The sequence below is a fragment of the Rhopilema esculentum genome, unplaced genomic scaffold (assembly GCF_057945365.1).
Source record: "Rhopilema esculentum isolate cy_ngs unplaced genomic scaffold, ASM5794536v1 HiC_scaffold_37, whole genome shotgun sequence".
Classification (NCBI taxonomy): domain Eukaryota; kingdom Metazoa; phylum Cnidaria; class Scyphozoa; order Rhizostomeae; family Rhizostomatidae; genus Rhopilema; species Rhopilema esculentum.
The window spans coordinates 903,331-919,794 of NW_028300848.1; the positions used below are offsets into that span (position 1 = coordinate 903,331).

The 16,464-nt window shown below is 35.9% G+C and overlaps 1 protein-coding gene across 2 annotated transcripts in view; it reads left to right on the top strand.

Moving 5' to 3' along the window:
• The window catches only part of LOC135684718 (uncharacterized), a 33,849-nt gene extending 17,632 nt beyond the window's left edge, over positions 1-16,217 (top strand). For both annotated transcript variants that reach the window (XM_065200354.2, XM_065200355.2), the window contains exons 7-15: positions 3,594-3,643; positions 4,604-4,655; positions 4,993-5,172; positions 7,643-7,883; positions 8,393-8,538; positions 11,787-11,845; positions 12,432-12,468; positions 13,252-13,393; positions 14,306-16,217. In XM_065200354.2, the coding sequence (XP_065056426.2) occupies positions 3,594-3,643; positions 4,604-4,655; positions 4,993-5,172; positions 7,643-7,883; positions 8,393-8,538; positions 11,787-11,845; positions 12,432-12,468; positions 13,252-13,393; positions 14,306-14,564 (1,166 nt within the window). In that variant the 3' untranslated portion in view covers positions 14,565-16,217. The remainder of the gene's footprint in view (positions 1-3,593; positions 3,644-4,603; positions 4,656-4,992; positions 5,173-7,642; positions 7,884-8,392; positions 8,539-11,786; positions 11,846-12,431; positions 12,469-13,251; positions 13,394-14,305) is intronic.
• Positions 16,218-16,464: the final 247 nt, after the last annotated feature.

Sequence of the window (16,464 nt, forward strand, 5' to 3'; positions counted from 1 at the left end):
GAACATTTCATAACATCATTCATGACATCATAATTAAGAAACCCTTAAGAAACAATGAGTATTAAAATTTCCAGAACATTAAGAAACTGGAGTACTCAACATCGACCTTTGTTTCTTATAAAAAAATGAGTGTAATAAGCTTAGAAGGAAGATACATATCTGCATCACTGGGGAGGGACTCTTGCCCCATCTCCTCCAGTAGGGGGTACTCCAATAATAACTTGTCGTTTTGAAAAACTTTGCTTTTTTAACGTAATACCAAGGACAAGAATCGAATGTGGCGAAACTGATAGTAGAAAGTTGAGAGTACATAATGTTTTATAAGAATGATTGGCAGTTGTTTGAGAAGAGGGCTGGATATATCTATGTTTATCAGAATATTGTATAGCTAATAAGCAAAGATGTTTGCTTTGAGTTGTCGGAGAAAGATATTTGATACTGTGGTGGTGATGAGACAAGTGGAAAGATTTCCCACAAGATAGGGAAGTGTAAAAAGAGAGATTGAAATGGAATTTGCTTGGAGGATTGGAATTATTAAAGGATTTGGAGTACACAAATAGAGTTCCAAAGTGTGACGTCACCAAAAACCTATTTTTAGAATTTTTGAATTTTAACCACATAACATAAAAGATCACCATGAAATAATTCCAGGTATGCAAAATTAGTCAAATATGTCCAAAATCAGTTGAGATAATGCCAATGAAAGATTTGAAGTTTGCTAACGAATCACTGTTATTTTGGCTCTGGTCATAAAGTTATGAACAGAGACCAAAATACAGAGGTTTGATGGGGAAAGAGCTAATACACATGTGGCCATATCTCAGCCAGTTCGTAACACATTTGACTGGTTATGCACATTTAGAGGTATTTCATGACGCTCTTTCAGGCTATGGGAACCAAATTCAAAAATTCTAAAAATAGATTTTTGTGACGTCATTACTTTAGAACTCTATTCAATTTAACGTCTCGTTTTAAAAAAATGCTTCAAAGTTTTACTTTTTGACTATAAGGATCAGAATTCTAGAGTACAATAAGTTTTCTATCGAGTCTGGAGAAATTTCTAAACGTGGCCCTTGATTGAATCGATATAGCACGTGTCCTTTTGGCTGTGGCGGGATTCGAATCCTCTTGATTTAGAACAAAATATCTTGATTTGGTTTTATTCCCAATTTATATGATATTGATATAGTCTTTGACCTCAACTACAATCACTGCCAAAAGTCTTGGACCACTAACGTAGGTTTTCAAAGGCAAATTCAGCCAACTAGGAACGATGTTGATTTATTATAGAAAATTGAAAGGGGTTATGGAGTATGCTTTTTCTTGTGGCTTGTTTGATATTTCTCTTTACTTTCAACATTGTTTTTGGGGGAAAGGGGGGCGGAAGTGGTAGGGAAATAGAAAAGCACCGCGCAAAGTGTTCGATGTTCCAAGTAATTTTGGCAGTGATTGTACTTCTCCCAGCCGCAAGTAATTTCTGTCCCTGTCTACCAATATCGATAACAATCGCAACTCGCTCGTTTGATACTTTTAATGGTTGGTGTTAGCTTTTAAGCCAGGTCGTAGAAGGAATTCTAAGAAAGTGAGATATCGATTTAGCGAAAGGGAAAGTTTAAACATGCATTGTTTTCGAAAGCAAGAAAAGCGCTTAAATTCATATATTTTTTATTCGCATCGTTAATGCCTCTCAGGTTGATGTGCACTCATTTTGTTTTGCGTATATACCGAACTGTTAGAGAAAAATTCTGGCGGTTATAATAATTTTCACAAAATTAAGAAACTCTTCTTGAATTGATTCTCTAAAATATTGGTAAGTAGTCCAGAAAGACTCCTCCGTATCAAACTTCGAAAGAAACTGAAATTTTGACAAGCAGGCAGCCCATCGTAGTTGAAGTAGAGTACCGAAGTGTGACGTCATCAAAAATCTTTTTTAGAATTTCTAAAATTTGCCCACACATTCTGAAAGAATGTCTTAAAATACTTCCCAATATGCAAAATCTGATAGATATGTTTAAAATTGGGCAAGATATGGCAAATGAAAGATTTCAAGTTTGATGACAGATTGCTGTTATTTTGGCCTGGTCCATAAAGTTATGAATCGAGACCAAATTACAGAGGTTTGATGTAGAGCCTGTGCTTATGTGGCATTATCTCAGCTAATCTGCAACACATTCTACTGGTTTTGCATATTTAGAGATACTTCACGATGCTCATTGAGGTTATGGGATCAAACTCAAAAATTGTAGATATATATTTTTGTGATGTCATCACTTCGGTACTCAGTTGATTTAAAATGATATGGCATTTGGTGTAGGGGGACTTTGGAGACTGAACCCCCATCCACACGGTGCAAGATATTTTTGAAAAAGCATTTATTGTTTTATTCCTTTTAAAATAAATCTGCGTCAACACTATGAGGGTTTTCAAATATATTTCCGTCCCCACGGAGACACAAAGCCAAATAAAATGGATTGAAATTCGGCTATGAGCATGCGCAAATTACTTGGCGCCAAATCTTCTTTGCTTTGTTTTCTATTTCTACACAGAAATAATAATTTTCAACATCTCAAAAACAAAAATGGCATAGCAAAGAACCTTCAGAAAATAGTGAAGACTAGAAGACTTGTTTGGACAGATGACGAGGTTACTGAAAGCCATTTATAATTAGAAAATTCATAATAAATGATTATATATTTCGAAGATTAATGAAGGTATTTTTTTTCTGCAAGCAAGCTATCAGACTTGACAACAAAGATAACAACAGAACAATTACTTCGCTCGGGATCTTGCCCGAAAATTGTTTGTGTATGTGCGTGTGACGTCAGCGTTTTCGAAAAGCTCCGTTTTCGCCGCCCACACGTGAGCATGAAAACGGCGTTTTCAAAAGTTTCCACTCTGGACAGCGTTTTCAAAAAGTTGCGTTTTCGGTGGCTGAAAACGCTGGCTACGTGTGGACGGAAGGTGAAAACGGATAAAAATATTAGCATTTTCAAAAATATCCGTCACCGCGTGGACGGGGCTAAACATAGATGACACGCACAACTGACAGGCATATGACAAATGACAGTCCTTTTTCGATGGCTCTCTTGCAACATCAGACCCTCCTACCTGCGCCGGTGCTACTGCTTTTGATGTGAAATTGAAACCGTTTTGGTAAACGCATTTTGGAAATGGAGCAATAAGAAATGAATCAGAATAAAAAGCCAGATATCCAATGTCAACGTCGAAAACGTATCATTTTCCAAATGTTAGCAATTACAGTTTGTGTCGCATTGTTTTTGCAGCCTTCCAATTCGGACTAACATTAGCACGAAACATCCTTATTAAACGAATCGATATGAAAACGTAGCCTAGGCGACATATTTTATTTTCTTTGAAAACCCTGAATTTGACCTTGATGCTCTCCATTCTTCCATTCTTCAAGTATTTACTTCATTTGAGTTAATAAATCGGAGAATTGTTGAAATGGACCCGCGCTATGTTACCTTTTTGTGGTGAAATCTGACTTCTTTATTCTTCAAATTTGACCTGCTTCAAGACAACTGTATATTGAATATTTTAGTTACCTAACTTTCGTTGTTTTTCTTATTTAGACATGCATCAGAAATCCTATCTCCTCGTACCTTCTTACAAAGGATTCAAGGTAAGATCTGTCCCACTGTCCTGCGTTAACTCGCATTTTGTGCTTGTTTGATCGGTACTGGTCAGCGTACGCATTTGGATTCACAGTAGTTTTCATTTTGTGAATGCATTCAGAGCTACAGCATCAAACACACATGCTGGTATTATATCATCCAATTAGAGAAAATATCCGTATTCGAGCGACTGGTTCACTCTTTATCTAATCCGTTCATAGATGCGGAAAGTACCACCTTGCGCTGCAAATAGGTACTAAACCTATGTTCTTGTTACTGAAAAGTAGGTGGCAAAGTAGGTAACGTGACGTACCCCATATCCCCCCTCCGGTTCCTACGTCTAGGAATCCGTAGCAAAATTTCCACTTTCGAGACCAGATTCAAAAAGTTGCTGATTTGTTAGCGTAATCGTGTGTTACGTTGTGATGGGAGTCCTATCTGCTTCTGAAAAATTTACAGATTCAAATATATCCGTAAGTTCTATTTGCTGGATCCCAAAGAGGGTTTCCCAGGTTTTTCTTTGGTTGTTTTGTTACACGGAAGCATTGGCTTTTGCTTTGAAACAAGCAGACATTTTTCAAAATACTAAAAGCTGTTCCGTCTGACGCTACTCAGAGTATAAAACGTCAGAATCAGGGTCGAAAAGTTCGAAAAGCTGGAAAATATGTACCCAGTTGTAGATCGAAATAGGCCAATCAAAGAGTGCAAGCACATGGCCGGTATAATTATCCAATAAGTACCACGTGCTTGTAGAAAAGTCACCAATGGAGTCAAAGAGAGAAGACGAACTCCTTCTGGCAAAGAAGGAGTAGGGAGATGGAGTTCGTTTTCTAATCTTAACTAAAATCAAAGCTTATTAAATGTATCTTCTTTTTCCGTTACATTGTCATGCCTTTAGTTGTAATTGTTTTTAAATTATGATGAATATGAACATATTTTCTACAACATTATTGATTATCTTTTTTTAGGATTTTGCACCTGTGCTATTAGAGGGACGAACGAGACAGAGATCCAGCCAGAGTTAGTGCTTTATATCTCGTACCTATGTATTCGAGCTCTCTTTCTCTTGTCCGTTCAACTGTTACACTAGCTACCCCTTATTAATGTAGACAGCCCTCTAGAATATACAACATCATTTTAAAGGTGCTCTGCCTAAAGATTGAAAATCACGAGCTTTCCCTGCCTTACTCAACACACCGATTCGCCGGTTCAGATGTAAACTAACTGCCTCCTTTATTCTAAGGGATACTTTCTTCTGAGCTGTATCGTTCTATGTCTCCCTTCTCTTAAATGATGGAGCTCTTTATTTTTGTTAAACAAAGAAAAGGTGTTAAGGTTTTCTATTTTCATGTTCCAGCTGATGCAGAAAAGGTTGGAAAGCCCAAATTCCCCATCTTAGTTGTCGAGACTGTTGGAGAGAAAAGAAATGAGATTCTCGTTAAAGAAAATGAAGACTTGGATAAAAAAATTGCGAAGGAATCTCTCTTAGCAGAGAAGATCTTCGAAGATGTGACATATGAAGAGGGAAAACTTAAGAGTAAGTTTTTCGAGAGGTTATTAGTCTTGTTGTGGTATTTTTTAGTTATTGCAGTATATCAGCGAAGACTAGTGCTGTTTTCTTTAACCATCGATGATAATGTTTGATGTTCTTAAGCTGTATGGCGTTGTCGAATTAAATTTCGGTTGTACACAGAGCAACGTTTATATCAAATCGCAAAGCAATTGCGACTACTTTGCGAAGTTATTAGACACGAACAATTTTAATTTCAAACGGTATTAATATCATAGCCCTCAAACGGTATTAATTTTTCGAAAAGGATTTTCCTTATAAGAAGAAAAATAATATCAGTTATTCTGCTTTTACAACTTCCAACAACAATTAAGGCTAGGCCCAATCTTGCATGCAATCCATATATCTTGTTTATACAACAAGAAGACAACAGTCGCCTTATGGACACTGGGAAGCAGGAGAGCACTAGAGAGTCGTCTCTAGCAGATTTCATTGATAGGCCAACTTTTCATAGACAAGGGGTCGTGTAATGCATCAGCCATCTTTTGCCATATTGAATTACTGTTCACCTTTCATCTAAAAATTCAAGTAGGCCAAATATTTGCCGCCAAACAGCCATGCATAAACTTTACGGCAACAAATTTCTTGCTTTTTTATTCAGTCTTATTTGATGCAGTTTTTGAAGATTTTCAACTACTTTGGAGATACCAACTTGACTGAATACAATTTGCCCTTGCTGCTGTTTAATCATAAAAAGCAGGCAAAAACAGACAAAGTTATTCAAAATTAGCTAAAGGATACCAACGCTACTGTCACCAATGCTACATGCATTGATTTTTAAGGGGAATATGACTCAACAATTGTTTATTTTTATAATGTTGTTAAAGAAACATAAGATAACTCATTGTTAACTTTAACCTGAATACGTGCACCTTTGTTCTCACTATAAATATATTGCTGGGAAAATCCATTAAGCTGGGATATTAGGCTTAAGTTATTTATTTTGACTTCACGTTAAAATTTTCTTAAACTGTTGTTTAGTGACAAAAATGTTGGCCTACTTAATAATATACATGGTTTGGGTATAGAAATTTCTCTTTATTCATTTCAAAGGCACAATAAAGGAAAAATATTTCAGATTAATATTTTCTTGTTGTGTACTTAGATGATGATCAAATCAGAACTAGAAATAAAAGAGGTTTTAAAGTCAAATGCCGAGTGACTCACCTTGTATCAACATTGAAAGATTGAAAATAAAGATGCTGCACAACTAAACTTCCCAGAAATAATTTTATCTTCAAAAAAACTTAAAATTTCAACAAAAAATTTTGCATTTGTCTACAAAAAAGCGACACAAAAAAGAATTATTTTGAAACAGTGCTTCAAATTTTCGCTAAGTTTTTTCCCCAAAGTAGTAAACCAATCTTCAAATTGTCTTTTAACCGAATGTTATTATGATGGGAAATAGATGTCCCTTCCATAAACTATCGTCTCCAAATCCCTTACCTCATAATTCTGTTTTGAAATTGGTCTGACGCCCTTGGTTATTGTGAGGTACCATTTTGGCCTACCGCAGTGTACATGGCCTACTATTTTGGCATACGTTTGTGGCCGCAGTGTACATGGCTTGGATGCCACACATACTGACTTGGATGCCACACATGAAAAATTGTGTTCGTCTCTACTCGATAAACCGGAATGAAAGGAATAATATTCTATTTTTCGAAAACATGGCTGTTGCTTCAGCTGTTTTATGTTTGCGTTTCGCACTTCCCTGTTACTCGTTGCGATCCCTCTTGTCTTCATCAGGAAGATAAACCCTCCTGTTAGATGTGCGTTGAGACTAGATATTCCTTGATTTTTTAACATATAGCCAGATCTACGAGTTTAAGATATGTGGTCTTTAGTGTTGGGGTGTGTCTGATACTTACCAGTATTAATGTTTTAGTATGGTTGAGAATTGTTGCATTCAAGCGAACTGCCCACCAACCAAGATAAATTTTCCAGAAGGGGTGGAGCCAGTGCCGAATTAAGCCAAAATAAGGTTTATACTGCAGCACAAAAAGGGCTATTAAAGGGCCTATTCATTTTCAGGAAAATTCTCGCTTGTCTTTTTCTGGGCCTTCTTTCATTTCATCTGTATTTCAAATATGGGCCTAATGCTACAACACCAATAGCATCCACCTTAATCAGGCCCTGGGTGGAGCGTGGTAGAGAATGTTCATGTGAACATGATTCTAACATTCTTGTTTGTTTGAAAATTTTCCCTTACTATCCTGAAACACATGGTAACGTAGAAGGACGTAGAAGTAAAGGTTGGGAAAGGACTTTGGCACGTATTTCTAGCTTAAACCCCCCCCCCCCCCCCTCCAATTTCTACAAAGCTATCGACAATAGTGCACAAACTGTATAGTAGTACTGTTTTTTGGGTTCATTGAACTATTTTTACTGTATTTGCATCTGCTTTTTATTTCAAAGTCCTTTTTGTTGTATTCAGCGAGCGTTAAACATCTCTCCTGCAATCGGATGACTGGAGAAACGGTTCTTCATAAAGCTGCAAGACTTGGATATGATGACGTTGTTGACATTAAAATAAAAGAGGGCGCTGACGTAAACGCAAGGGATAACGCAGGCTGGACGGCGTTGCATGAAGCATGTGTTCGCGGTAAAACGGATGTTGTTAAAGTGCTACTGCGCTATGGAGCAGACCCCAACTGTCGTTCTGAAAATGGAATAAGGTAAATCCCTTTTTAGCTTAGCGTGTTTTGAAATTTCCCGCGTTTCCTCCACTGAAAATAAAAGCAGTTAGGATTCTCTTGTACTGATCATATTTTTCTTCTTTCTATATTCCTCACTTCTACTCTTCAGTGTTTGGCAAATTTCATTGTATGCTATGTTTCATAAATATAGCATAAGTGCAACTAGAGACTTTAAGCACCAACTCTTAATGTAAACATCTATAGTGGCTTGCTGTCGATACCAAGTCCTTTTTTAACCTAAGTCATTTAACATAAGTCGTCATTGGCTCTATACATAACATATTGTTTCGTCAAATACAAAGTGTTTGATTTTACGAGAGTTTTTTAGTTTCTTTAACGGTTTCTTTAGTCACGCCATTAATTAAGCCTTTCTAACAATTTTTTGAGAGTATTATTTATTGATCAATTTTATATTAAAACCTTAAAGTGCAAGATTGAAGATTTTTGCTTCTGAAGATTATCATCGTTCAATTTCCATTGAAATTTAGGCCGCTTCACGATGCAGTTGAATCAGGCAACATGGATATAATTCGCTTGTTGCTGCGCTACGGTGCTGACATTGCAGAGGAGACGTACAGTGGGCTGAAGGTATTGCAACTTGCTCGGACGCAGCACCTCAGAGAGTTCCTTAAAGGTTTGTTTTAATAGACATACATCTTTTCTATCCGACAAGAAGACGACAACTTTTGAAGCCATGTTGAAAGACGTAATACTTGAAACAAAAACTTGGAACATGGAATCAGGGTTTGGCCATTTGGCCGTTTTGACTTTTTTCAAAGCTGTTAGCCGTCGAAAATTGATTTGTCCCAAACATCGAAAATTGGCCAAATTTTGGCCGCATGTTGAAAGCCACAAAAATGCAAAAGAAACGACAACATTAACACAGGGAATATTCAACATTTTGTTAAAATAATCTTAAAAATGCAAATAACGAAGCCAGAAACAAAGTAAAAGATAGCAGTAAATTGAAATTGAAAGCAAGTGAGAGCTTTTACAACAAACAACGCCAATTTTGATTACACTATTATTCCACAGAATTCGCAAAAATGTAGCTTTTTTGTATATTTTGTTTGGCTGGCCGATTTTGGCCGTCGAGCGTAAGGTGGCCGCCAACCACTCCAAACATCTGGCAACCCTGCATGGAATGGCCATTTTTTCTGCTTAGAGCTAGTGGCCCGAGTATAAGTTTGATCCTGAGGAACAGGAAGAGAAGTTTTCAGAATACTGTAACAGTGCATACAGGGCTGTCGGATTTTCATGCCATGATAGTCACAGTACTTAAAGGTGGATATAGGGAAAAAGGGCCCAAAATCATTACATATAGAAATTACACCAATTTCCGTGCTGAGGACTTTAGGAGGGATCTTTGTGATCAGATTACGTCTGAATTGCAGGGTAACGATGATTATGGCACTTTCGATGCTATAGTTATAAACACATTCAATAAACATGCTCCTCTTGAGAATAAATATTTGCGTGCAAATGATGGCCCTTTTATGACAAAGACTTAACGAAAAGCGATGATGCATCGCAAGAAATTACGCAATAGATACATCAAGAGTAGAGCTGAGGAGAATCTTAAAGCTTTTAAAAAGCAAAGAAATTTTTGTGTGAAACTACTGAGCAGGACGAAATCTGATTACTATAGGAACCTTGACCTTGGAGACCTTACAGATGACCGTAAATTTTGGAAGACTGACAAACCAGTTTTCTTAAATGAAATACAAACAAATTCAGCTGTGACTCTGTTTGAAGATGGAAAAATGATACTGAGGACTTAGATTGCAGAAATTTGTAATCATTATTTCACAATTATAACAGAGAGTCTGGGAATTTTCGAAGACGAGACACTGCTTTCGCCAACTAATGGGATAAATGATCCAGTGAAAAAAGCTATCAAAAAAATATGAAAATCATCCCAGCATTTAAAGGACCAAAGAATGCTGCGAACTGAATAAGTTTGAATTCAAACCATCAATGAGGTACTTTTACAGATTCAAAAACTGAATTCAAAAAAGGCTTCTCCCCTAAATAGCGTTTCAACTAAGATCCTTAAACAGAATGCAGACATTCTTTCTGTCCTTATCCAGAAGATCTTCAATTCTAATTTATTTGAGTGCTATTTTCCAAAGGAACTGAAAGCTGGTTTTCGTCCCTGTTCAAAAGTCTCGATGCCTTTATTAAGAAAAATTATAGACATCTAACGGTTTTATCGTCTGTTTCCAAAATTTACGAGAGAGTAATGGAGGGCCAGATAAACCCTCATTCCCTTAGCTTCCCCTCTCCCCTTCTGTGTGGATTTCGGGAGGAATATGGAACCCAACATGCACTTTTACGACTCATAGAAACCTGCAAAAAGACCTTAGATAAAGGGGATGTCGCTGGAGCACTGCTGATGGATCTCTCAAAGGCTTTTGATTGCTTGAATCATGAGCTTTTGATTTCTAAATTAAGTGCTTATGGTTTCAGTACGAGTGCATTGCGGTTGATCCATAGCTATCTCAACGAGAGGAAGCAGAGGGTAAAGATGAATGGGTCCTTCAGCACATGGAGAGAAACAACGATTGGTGTACCACAGGGCTCGGTCTTGGGATCTCTTCTGTTTAACATTTACCTCAATGATCTCTTCATGTTTGTGAATGATGCTCAAATATGTAACTACGCAGATGATACAACTATCTATGCTTGTGACAACAGTAGTGATAGTATCATTAAAACATTAGAGACTGATGCCCTTGAAATTGCAGAATGGTTTCCGAACAACTGTATGAAGTTAAATGAGAACAAATGCCATCTAATGGTCTTTGGGAATAAAAGTAATGATATTACTTCAAATATCGGAAGTGTCAGGATAAAAGAAAAGCTGCTTGGGGTGATTCTGGACAAAACAGTGTGCTTTAAAAATCAATTGAGGTCCATTTGCAATAAGGCTTGGCAAAAGCTACATGCTCTGTCGAGAATCTCTCACTTTCTTGATACTGAACAACTAAAGAGAATAATGAAGGCATTTTTCTTGTCCCAGTTCAACTACTGTCCTCTTGTTTGGATGTTCTGCGATAGGTAACTTAATAGTGAAGTTAATCGTATTCATGAAATCAGATTTTGACACAATGTTACTCAGAAACAATGCGGTCCCAATCCACATCAAAAATTTAAAACTGTTGATGGTTGAAATTTATAAAACGAAATGGGAGCTCAATTCTACTTTCATGAAGGATATCTTTATCGAAAAACACAGTACGTATGGATTGAGAAGCTGCCACAATCTACTACTGCCACAAGCGCGCACTACGTGCTATGACTTAGAGACGATATCGTTTCTAGGGAATAGATTGTGGCAGGCACTTCCCAATGACATAAAACAATCAGGTACCCTCTCCAGCTTTAAAAGAAGAATAATATCTTGGAAAGGAGAGGAATGCAACTGTAGACTGTGTAGACCTTTCGTGGCTCAAGTTGGGCTCTTGAACGGATAAATGTATTGTATTGTAAATGCCAATAAATGCTGAAAAAAACATTGTGAAATATGTATATATGTATTTATACTTTATTATTTCTTATTTTAGATATCATGTATTTTTATTTTTTTTTTATTTTTAAAAAATTTTACTTTGTAGTAGGCTTGAGTTAGCTTTTATTTTGTAGCTTTTTTTATGTGCCTTATTTAAATAAATAGATAATAATAATAAGATAATTTGAGAGCCAAATTTTCAATAGGTACTTGTTGAGGTGTAAGATACTGAACAAGGACAGGCCATTGTCCCCCTTTAGGCGCTTTCCTGTCTCTAAACTTTCTCTTTCTACCTGGTTCTCTATCTATGCTGGAATATTACCACTTGAGAAAAGTTAGAAATTCTTTAATATTGTTTTATTTCTCGTTAGGTTATATCGTTGACATTCAAGCAACAGAATTACTTGAAACCGACGAAGATATCTCAAAGGTTTGAATTTTCTTCTGTTAGTTATTAATGTAGTAATCTGATTATTGATATGATGCCAAATTAATTCTATTTACTTTTGGGAGTCCCTTGGCAAATATTTCCAGCTATCGGTTAAATAATTATAGCATGAAAATGAAGTAGGGAAACATCTCTTTATAAATGCTTTTTCAGGCTGTACCTTTAACTGCTTATAAGAATGCTGTTTTTAATGAAAAAACAGCTAATGAATGGATAATTTAAATCTAAAACATCGAATGATTATTTTTACTCGTTCTAAACCAATTATGTACAAACAATCGAAGAAAAAGTCGGGCAAGTTTTTCAATTTGCTCAATATCTTGAATGGAAAAAACCCATTCTTTTTCGTTTTTCTCATTCGTTATTCTTAACATGAAAATCACCTTGGACTTGTTTTAGTTAGCACTGGTCTAAAGGACAGTATTGTTGCATTTATTTTTATTGTTTCGTGTTCATTTGAACGTTTTATAAAACTTAGAGTAAAAATGTAGAGTGCACTGAAAGTTAATGCCAAAAAAATGCAATTCTCCTCCTCTCTACCATCTTCATCTTCTATCTTCATTTTCAGGATCGCTGGGAATTCAGAGGCTCAGCTTCATTTCTAGGTAAGTGTCCTAGTGCTAAATTTTTATCTTTTTAGCAAAATTAGTCTCCGTTTTGGGAATTGGTATGCAACTTGATTTTAGTAGCATTTTTATCACTAAGTAATACAAGTTTAGTTAAAAACTAAGAGTTGATATAAATACATGATTCAGATGATTGCATGAATATTGTTTATATCTATACAAGTGAAGATCTTTCATAATTTACAAAACAACACAAGCCTGTGATATCTGACAAATTTCATTTAGCTAGCTATGGTGAATATCAAATATTATCGCGAATTTTATGTATACTACTATTAAATAGCACTGTCATTGACTATTGTCTGATATTTTATTACAGATCGTTTTTACCTTATAATGCTTAAATATACTAACAGTATTTTTAGTATTGTAAGCACTGTCAGTTTCAGATAGATATTAATGTATTAGCAAAGTCAATGTCCAGTTGCAAATTTAGTGGCAATTCGTATAATTACTCTCCATTCGCAAAATAAGTCTCTTTTCGTAAATGTTTTTGTCGATTTGCAAAGAAAATGCCAATTTGTAAAATTGAATCGAATATGAACTTATAATGAGGTGTCAAGTTCAAACTAGGCCACGTGAAGCGTGAACATTTCACTCTTCAATTATTTTACGCGAAATGTGTGAAAATGTATTCCTACGAAAAAGTTTTGATCAGGTGCTCTATCTCATCGACCGTCAGGTGTGTGACACTTGGTTTTACATGAAAAGTAAGTCAGTAAAATCATTTCGTCATTGAGACCGGAATTTCTTATTTTTTAGATAAACAAACTGATGACGCTGATGAAATTTTTGGAGAATTGCCTATGGATTCAGATATTCAAATTGAGTTCGTTGCAAGCTCGAAGGAGCCATTGCCAGTATACAATCTACCAGTCTTCCGCGACAACAAAACAGTAGTTGGGTAGGCCCTTTAGTCCTTTAATTTTTGAACCTGGGAATTGCAAATATTCAAGGAATTGCAGTCCACATGACGGTATAACGTACTTTCAAAAGATGGGAACATATTTCGAGCACCCTTTTTTTCGTGTTTCTTTAATAACGGGCGAAAGTTGAAGTAAAGCATACATGCTTAAATGTGCGCATCACACACTAGTGACGAAAACTCCGTCCCTGATGTCCTTCAGAAATAGAATCAAGAACATGAATTTCAGACTATGAAATTCATTTAAATCTAAGGTACCGTTGAATTGTAGAATTGAAGATTTGCCACGGCTCTCTGAAAAGCAGTTCTCAGGAACTGACGGGCTACTGGAATTAATGAATGAATAAATTACGGTTTACCAGGCCCTTCTTAAGTACAACGCATTTTATCATATAATTCAGTTATTGTTACAGAGACGTGGTATAATCAGACACTGCAAATTGAGCTATTACATTTAAAGAAAATTAGAGTTGAAATTATTTTGCTTACGTTTTTACGTTTTTCAGTGTCCCGGGCCTAGGCTTATCAAAATGTTGGCTTTCCCAGCCTTTTATTGTTTAATTTTCTCTTTGAAACTTTAGAAAAATGGTCAAATTTTTCTTTAAAGACAATGAGAAAGTTTGCGATTGAAAAATGATGATACTTAAGTTATAATTAAGAGGAAATTCTGAATTTTGTTAAAAACTTGATAGAGTTTGAATGTGAGGCTGTGATATTTTGGGACGAAATTTCCAGGTTTAGACTTTTCGAATTTGATGGAGGTTCTAAAGCAGGTATTGCTAACCCTGGATTTCAATCGACAGTAATAATTCCTTCATAAAACGAATAGGCTTTTTCTAGACCTGTGATTGTTTACATGTGCCTCAATTTTTTTTCATTCTTCATTTTTAGGTACAGAAATTATTATATATTAAGCGATGTCCTCGATACCTTGGCGGTAACTCGCGCGAAGTTTCTAAAGAAACACAAAGTCGAACTACGAACACTTTCTTGGACTGATTTTGTCAGCTTTGTACGTCAAAGTCAGATCGCGCTGCTTCCAAGTCCTCCATCAACAAGTAATGAAGGCGAAGAACCGTTTGTAGATCTAGTGCATTTCGGGAATTTCACGGCGCGAAAGCTTTTTGACATTAAGGCCTACCAAATTTAGTAACTTGCAAGGTCGGATACCGTCAATAACTTCCTTACATGCGTCTTGTTGAAAGATAAAAAGTCCGCGGTTCACTGGCCTACAAGACAATTACGTTTGCTCGACCGGCCTAAAAATTGACTGAGTGCAGCTACCAGCCACTGACCGAAGCCAAACTGGATTTGAACGGAGGTTGATAAATCACAAGAATACAGAAATCTTGGTTTTCGGGAATGATTAAGGAAGAAATGCTTCTTTTATGAAGGCCAATTGCGCTAACGATGAGAAAGATATTTGCCTCTGGTTGCTTATCGATAGAAGTTATATTTGTCTTAAAACTTTAAAGGCTTGATTTTTACTTTCGTATAAAGAAATCCTGTGCAACAGTCTTAGTGCTTAAGCATCGAAGTTTAGAACTTTTAATTTACGTTAAGCTGATTCATTGTTTTCGCAGATTCATAAACATTGTATTTAAAAGATAGTTTGCTAAAGATCTATACTGTTAACGAAACAAATCTATTTCCAGCTGATTGTAGAGATTTGCTTTTGTATTGACAGTAGAGTCGTGCTTTGTATCTTTGGGATTGACATATGAGAGTTTATATTGTTGATATTCAAAGACAAAAATTATGTAAATTGCTATATTTTTAGTTTCACACATCTAAGTATAGTTTTCTCTACGCATCTTTTCTTTGGCATTGTATAAGACCTCCTAGACAGTTCTAGGTTTTGCCCTATTTGCTGTGAATTTGTAAATTGAGATTTCAAGAGAATTCTCTTGAACAACCAGGTAGGCCTTCTCGGAAGAACCAATACGCCCGAAGACTTCTTCGACGTATGCTTTATAGAATTTTTTGTTAGTTCGCTGCTGATGTTTTTCTTTTTTGTTGTTTTATTGTAGAGTATTATGTTATTTCCAAATTCTGCTTTGAGAAACATATTTGTGTTTCTGATGACCACAGGAAAGGGAAGATATTCAGTTTGCCTATAATGAGAGGTCCTAGATAGAAGTTTCAAGATTTACTTTAAAATTGGAATCTAAAGCCCGCAGTGTTCGTTATGAAATCAAAATAATCTCAACCTTAAACTTTCAGCATGGGAGCCAAAAAATTATTATTTTAATTGTATATGACAATTGGTGCATACTATCTTTATGAATTTTGGTATTTGACAGTATCAGCATAAACTAAAGACCCTAAACCATTTGGGAAGCCGTTTCTTACTCTTTATTGTACAATTTTATTCGGATATTGTGTAGAAGTTTGCCTGAAAGCCGTGAACTGGTCTTGTGGCCTAGGCCGTCATTCCCTCCCTTGCCAGATTTAGCAGTGTGCCGATAAACCCCAAAAACACTGCGATGGTCTTTTCTCAAAGTCGTTCTTCCTCTTCATTTCTAAGTTCATTTATTAAATAAATATACACCGCCTTTGAGAAATAATCATTTCCATCTCTACAGAACATTAATTGGTTTTTATTGGTCCTGTTTAAATTTGACTCGACCTTGTTGTTTGTAGATTATAGTTTCCAGCTCAGCATCAGTCTTTCTTAAGCAAAATTTAAAGCTGTATGTTTGTATTGTTGAAATTTTTTTAATTGCAGTCTCGAAGTACGAAAGCTAACGTCGCTAAAACAAATGTATAATATTTATTTTCAAATACATTAAACAGTCCAGTATCCTTGTTTTTTTATTTTGTTTTCTTCAGTTGTTCCAGATTCTTTTAACTGGAAAGGGCGTTTATCAGCATTCCCGTTTGGGCGCCGGTTTGAAAATGAATATATTGAAGACATCTATTGAAAACAGAATATTGATGAGACCACTAGAGACAGCAAACCCACCCACGGGATTTATTTTCATGTTGAGTAGCAATCCCCTGAGTAGATCATACGCAACATTCTACTTCTATAGAAATATCTACCTCCA